At 35.4% G+C, this 7350-nt stretch overlaps 1 protein-coding gene across 1 annotated transcript in view; it reads right to left on the bottom strand.

Moving 5' to 3' along the window:
• LOC116346661 (uncharacterized protein DDB_G0283357) overlaps positions 1-4842 on the bottom strand; it is an 89808-nt gene extending 84966 nt beyond the window's left edge. The window contains exon 1 of the mRNA XM_031776832.1: positions 4331-4842. Within this exon, the coding sequence (XP_031632692.1) occupies positions 4331-4525 (195 nt within the window). The 5' untranslated portion in view covers positions 4526-4842. The remainder of the gene's footprint in view (positions 1-4330) is intronic.
• Between the last annotated feature and the right edge of the window lie 2508 nt (positions 4843-7350).

Here is a 7350-nt window from a genome sequence, read left to right as displayed (position 1 = left end):
TGTGTGTGTGTGTGTGTGTGTGTGTGTGTGTGTGTGTGTGTGTGTGTATGAGTGAAAATGTATGCTAGAAGGAAGACACGTTCGTTTATGAAATTATAATGTGCGCCCTGCAGCCCATTTACTCTCTGCATTTGCATCATTTTACATTGCAATTGTACACACTTGAATGTCGGCGCGAATGTGTCACTATTCAAGCAAACAAATAAACACTACAAATTAGTTACAAGCAATCACACACAAGAAAGGACTTAACGCGAGCGCTCTATATCTCTTTCTCTCTCTTAACGTGGCGTATATGCAGAGAAATGAAATTAAAATGGTTTAGCAAATGAAGAAAAGAGAATGGTAAATGAGGCGCTCATATACGGCCATCATTAATGTAATATTACGCAGTAGATATTGAAATAATAATTTTTTTTTCACTTCCAAAGAAGTGATGCGCGCGATGTCTCGAATGTGATTGCACAATTCTGGCCATAAAAGCGATATGCCATTTAATGAGAACTGTTGTTATGTGATGCTGCAATAAAAAGTTGTCAAAGACTCTTTATTGCATTCATATGTCGGCTGTTATTGTCAGCACGACAATGCTTATCATAAGTTCTTTTTCACACACACTCATATGCCACATTCAGTGTATGTTCGATTGTTCGGCCAATGTGTATCGCTTCATTTACACTTCAAACACAAAAAGAGGTGCGAGCGTGTTTGTGTGTGGCACAATAATTTCAGTTTCATTCTTTATTGCATACAATCAGTTTGTCGTTTTTATTACTATCAAAACGACCATTTTTTTCCCTTCATTTTCGTCATGAATTATGATATTGCGAGAGAAAAAAACGAATTAAATTATATGTGTGCGTGAATTGTAGTCGAGTGTGAGTTTTGTGTTTAACAAGTCACTAAGTCAGAATTTGTAAATTTTATTAAATTTTGTGACAAAATGCAACATAAAATTTGTGAATTTATGAACTGCATCGCCGTCGTATAATCAAATCGAAATGTCTGTTCCTCATCGACTCCATTTCGACGATAATTTCCAATCGTTTTATTTTAGCTGCAAATGGAAATGTATCTGATTTATGTAAATTTAATATTTTCTACTCCATACAGTGAGCCTTAATTCTCTCTAAATATAAACGTAATGTACATTTCAGATATTTTCAAACTGTTTTTTTTTTACATTTCTTGATAACCCACTGGCAATGTTATTGATTGATGATCTCGTTGTCGTAAATTTTCAATTGGCGAGATAAAGAGAGAATATATTTTGTCGATGAGAAATTATTCACATAAACCATGCATCCTTATTTAAAAGTTGTAATTTTGCAACAAAGTTACATAAAATTCCTTCGAAGCAGCAGCACTCTTTTGAGAATGTTTCAATATTTATCCGTTTATTAAAATTCCACTTCAACATCATTCCACAGAATTCACTTATAGTTTGAATAAATTGATTTTTACGAAAAATTTAACGAATTGAACTCGCTTCCCTTGCTCACTTGCCGCTGAGCTGGACATACGTTTATACTTGAATTGAAGTGATTCGAAACGAATTCCAAAGAGCCTTTGAGGATATCGAACACAGTCACTGAAGCATTCAAATGAAGTGAACACGCTGAATACGAGTGCGTATTCAGAAAATGTGAAATTAAACGAATGAATTGTTAAATTGTGAATATGATGAAAATAAAAAAAACTGTTTGGATGCTATTGAAGCACCGCTTTTAAAGAATGAAGTTGGAAAAAAGCTTTGACCGCTTTCCTTTTGTTGAACTATATTGCATGACGTTCAGTGTATTTCAGCTGTTATCTTTTAGGTACATGTGTGTGTGCGCGCGCGCGCCAAACAATGAGTCAGCATAATATCTTTTATACATATTCAGATGAAAGCTGCTATTTTAAGCAAAATAACAAAGACATCGCTTTTGCACAACGGAACACAATGGACACGATGAGCAGCAGTGTTCAGTGTGCGAACGAGCCAGCAATATTTTATAAATCGCCTTTGATTAAGGAAACAGCGTTGTCGGTGGTGTGGCACTTACGATAAAGATTTGTGGGTGTCCAAGCAGAAAACGTGACGGAAATAATAGCGACCAACATCAAAACATGACTGGTAGAATGAGTGTGTATGTGCGTGTGTGAGAAAGATGGAGAACGCACAATGGAACAGGAAACAATCTCCAAAGAAAAAAGAAAGTAAACTCAGAGCGACAGCATAAAGTGAAAATCCTGTTTTTAATGCTATTAGATCTATTCTGTTCGTGGAAAATATCTCAAACAAACTTCGATTGATACAATGTGAATGCATTGATTCGCCTTAATGCCACTTCAAGCAAAACGGAATTAAAATCGTTCGGGTACTTTCGAACAAAGCAAACGCATTTTAAAGAAATAAAATATATTGTAAATGGAAACGAGAATTATATCGTGAATTTGGTCTTGTTTATTTATTGAAATTCGCCGAATTCGGAGCAGTTCATTGAGTTTTTACAATATTCTTTTTCGTTGGTCGTCCTTTTTGTGTATTTGATAAAGAAAACAGCGACTACAAAAAAATGGCTGTGCGTTTGTGAGGATAAAACATATTTTTATTTATTTATAAATTCAATGCAATAATTTTCAGTTTATTTTAATCTGTCGATACAAAGGGCCGACGCCGATGTTTGTGCGGCAGCGGTGGCATCAGCATCGTAAATCAATATTCAAACATGTTGGCCAATAAATTAAACGGAACAGAAATCATTATAAATGTATACATATTTCATATTAGCATTTATTTTTCATGTGCTTTTCGAAAAATATCTCCATACAATTATATCCAACGAAAACCCACAACAACAACAAAAAAATTCATATGGTCTATGCGGTGGCCACGAAAACGACCATACCCATCAAAATTACATAATATTTTATTCATTACGTTCTATTATTTATTCCATTATATAATTGTCGTGGTGCGTGTGTATGTGTTGTTTATTTATTGCGCGTGTCACATTCCATTCATCATATTTCGATTTGGGCACACCAACGGTATGCGTGTGTTTGTGCATTCATGAAAGACTGCCGACAACGAGGCATACAAATAAGCAATAATGATGGAATTGACAATTGAAGACAAATAGAGCGGAATGCAAAGAATAAACCCCCAAAAAAGAGACAACGAGAGAGAGAGAGAGAATATAATAATTTATGACATTGAATGGTTTTTGGCTGGTGTTTAATGCCCAATTAATATCTTTTATTAAAATGTGTTCGATTTATTTGTCGTTGGTATCGTTGTTGTTGTCGCACGCAATTCGATTTGCGCCGTTATATACCGCCAGGGATAAAATATTTCTTTATGCTATAAAACATCGTTTATGATTCAAAAGCAACGGATGATAATGATATATGCTAGCATTCATTACCGTTCAATGTGAACAAGGCACACTGTGTATGTACACGAAAGCAGCACAAGCTCGCATAGCATAAAAGCCACAAAACGCACGCTCACCATATTAAAATGATATTTTTGCTAATAAATATTTGCGGTTATTTTTCCCAGGAAATATTCAAACACAAATTTCGACGAAACATTCTAATAGATTGTACCCACAGCAAGTAGACGGAGAATGTGAATTGTCGCAAGACAACGTGATGCTTCCCTCCGATCACCCGCTCTCTCTTGCCATTGTCAACGTTAAAATATTTTGCCAATCAATGTACCATGTTTCACGTTTCAAGTATTCATTTATTTGCGTTGTTGACGATCGACAGTTTTGCCGTACTTTTTCATTCGTGCATCTATACTTCATTTATCTCGTTCTTTTTGCTGCGCTTCATTTTTCATTCTTATTTAAAGAACTGATCTGAATTTTAATGATTGTTGAGAGCAATTTTGCCATTGAAACCGGAAGAGCTGACTAATTTTTCTACGTTGCATTTACTTGAATGTTCGATTTCATCTTTTTCCTCGCTTTGAGTTCTCTTTTTATCTCATCGCGACGATGCTTAAGGTAAAACTGACATTAGCATTATCGCGTATCATTTGGATTAAGAATGGCAATTCTGTAAGATACTCTGCAAACTACTTCAACCAGTCGCATATATCTCTTTCTCTCTTTCTCGATTCCCTATGTATTCATTTTCAATTGGATTTTCATCATTTGAAATTGAAGCTGAAGTGGAAGTTCGATTTTTACCATTGAAGATTAATGGCAATCGAACTTGAACGATTTTTAATTGGTATTCTTCGGGACATTTAAAAAAATCGCTTGCGAAAAGAAAATTCGATGAATATAATAAAAAATCGAGTTTTATTCAAAATTAAAATATTAAAACTTACCGGAATGGCAGCACAAACATCCAAATCATAAAGTCCATCCTCTGAGCATTCGATGGTTGTTCCAAGGACTGCATTTAAATCTTGCAGAAATGGTGGCCGTGGCGGCGGTGGTAAATGGAATTTTGGTGGTGGTCCTGGACCGTCGCACGCATCATCACCACATTCGAAAAAATCGCTTTCGAACATTTTCCACATCAAAATTTGTATCGATGATGAAATTCCCCTTTACTTTCTCCCTCTGTGTAATTTCGGCTGATTGAAGCCCGTTTTCGGCACAGACTGTCTCTTGATGAAGAACAATCTTGCCAGTCGTCGAAACGAAGAAAAAGAAATAAAGAAAAAAACTAAAACGCTTCACACAATTTTATGGCGCATTTGAAATGTTGATACGCGTTGAAGCGGTCTATGCTCAGAACAAAAATTCAATTGAATTGTGTGTGAGTGTGTTTTTTTCTATTTGATTTTTATTGTTTGTGTTTTGTGTCAGCCTAGATGTGGATTATCATTTTCGATTTAAATGTCGGTTACGATCTGAAACGAATTGAAAAAAAAAACGAATTAGAGAAAAATGCGGTCAATCAAATATGTCAATCAAACAATTGAAAGGTAAATAGAATAAAAACATGCTTAAAATTAGAAAACAACTTAATCTTTTAATAAATAAAACTTGATCTATAATGCCTATCGATTGTGTGTAGCAACCTGTCTGTTGTCCAAATACAGATAAGTTGCCAATTAATGTTCAAATACGATCGGCAGGCACAAAACCTGGAGCCACACACAAATACATTCAAATTGTCAATGTGCATCCATTTTAAAATCGAGATCTTGGTTTCTTGAAATTGACTTCAACACTGACACACTCACAACATTATTATTATTTTGTATTTTGTTCGACGATGGCTCCCAGCAGCTCTACATTGTTTGAGCCGACACGGACGACTTCAAACATAATACGGCCTAATATATGTTTGCATCCTCAGCAATATAATGTAACAATTTAAATGTCTAAAATCAAAATGTATATTGATTTGCGCACACATTTTGCATCGGAAAGCAACAAAACAAGCAACGATCGCCTAAATACCGACCAAATTACATAAAACAGGTTTCCATTTTGGTTTTTCCACTTTGCATTTGACATTCGGATTTGTACATTGTGATAAGCATATGATTCTGACACCAAATGTACGTACGTTCTGTCGCCTTTTAGAGTGCGCGATTCCATCACAACAAAAAAAATTATATGTACAAATCAACGGCAGCATCTCTTACAAAGAATGAAAAACAGCAGCAACACGAACGACATCAACAAAAAATGTCAGGAAATTGAATGAGCGTAAATACAATGGCCATGAATGTAAATTTCCAGTATAAAATGTGAAATACAAGAAACGGTTTTGTTTTTTGTTTATTGTGGTTAGTTTTTTTATTGTTGCCTTGCTCTTGTGAATTGCAGGTAGTCGTCGATGTACTTTGTAGCATTTCTCCAAGACTTTGTCGAGCTGCCAACCGCAAACGGAACACCAAAAAAAAAAGTAAACAAACACACCATTCCATCCAAATAAACAAACAACCAAATCAATCGTATTGACAGCGATACGTCGTCTGTTGCTCTTGCTCGATCAAAGCAGATGTCAATCAACTTAGGCCATGTGTGTGTGTGTTTGTAGGCGCGCGCTCGCGCGTAAGCGTTCTTGTATGCCTTTCATTTATCTGTCGCTTTCGTATTTTATGTTGCGTTTTGTCAGATGATTATGTGGTTTGGGTCAGTGACAAAACATAAGAAAAAAGCCTTCATGGCATTATGTGCCCGAAAATGGCATTATGCGCCCGTTTAAAGTGAGAAAAGAACAAACAATGCAATGCGCGCACAGGATCAACGTCAAACCGTATCTTATCGTCCCCATGCATCGCAAACGATGTGTGAGGCATTGACAATTTTGGACATTTTTACCTTTAGCATGCATCACGATATGCCATAATCATTGACAACACGATCTACATATACATAATGTGTGTGTGTGCTTGTATGTTTTACACCCGCTTTTGCTGCTCTCTGTGGCAATGCCATTTTGTCTGTGCGGTAAACAATTTGAATGCTTATTCTCCATGCAGAAAATGTCTGTCTCGTTTGCAAGAGCCCACTTACATATCTCGTTATGCGATTGAAGTGCACTTATTGATTGCATTGCCATGGCATGTTTCTGGCATCTTCTGGGATCGTTTTTCACACAAATGCCCAATTTCAATGAGAAGTGGTAATCTTTCTGTGATATCACATTGAAATATATACGCTTTGTATTAATTTTATACTTATTTCAAAGCATTTTTTTCTCTCAAATTTCATATGTAGAATCTAGTAGATTGCATCAGATTGTAATCGAAATTCAGAATTTTCCCATATATCTCAATTAAATAGTATTTCTTTGATCAAAAATGTGATTTTGTTTTACTGGCTTCATATGTAATCAAAAGATATTACATTTGTATAAAAGCTGAAGTCAACACCTTGGCTCCGACGAATGCCAGTCATTTCAAATAATATTTATAGAATTGAAACTGAATTGTTTACAGAGAAATGTAGAATTATCTTGTGTATACTGAAATATATCCTTGGAAATTCTGTAAACTCATTTCTCTCTGTTTGTGTGTGTATATGACAAATTCGAATTAGACACGTGAACAGAACCAACAGTGGTAAAACAGAAAATGAAAAACGACATTCCAAATTATACCGCAGTCACACAACAACAACAACAATATCAATAACAAAACGGAACGAACGTATATGCAAATGATAAGGTATGGCTTTCGGATAACTCGTGTATGTGTGTCTATGTGCTGAACATAGAGCTTGTTGATTTTACGTACAATGTACAATAGCAAATCGTGTAAGGTAATGAATATGTTATTTGCATTTGGAGCCTTGCATACCCAGGCTGAACGAATACATTATTGGTGTGTCGTTTGGATGTTTCTTTGTTTTTGGCATTATTTTTTTATTCTCTTCATGCCAT

This window comes from Contarinia nasturtii, unplaced genomic scaffold (assembly GCF_009176525.2).
Source record: "Contarinia nasturtii isolate CC-2019 unplaced genomic scaffold, AAFC_CNas_1.1 Cnas_scaffold_1627, whole genome shotgun sequence".
Classification (NCBI taxonomy): Eukaryota; Metazoa; Arthropoda; class Insecta; order Diptera; family Cecidomyiidae; genus Contarinia; species Contarinia nasturtii.
This window is presented reverse-complemented; position numbering and strand designations above follow the sequence as displayed.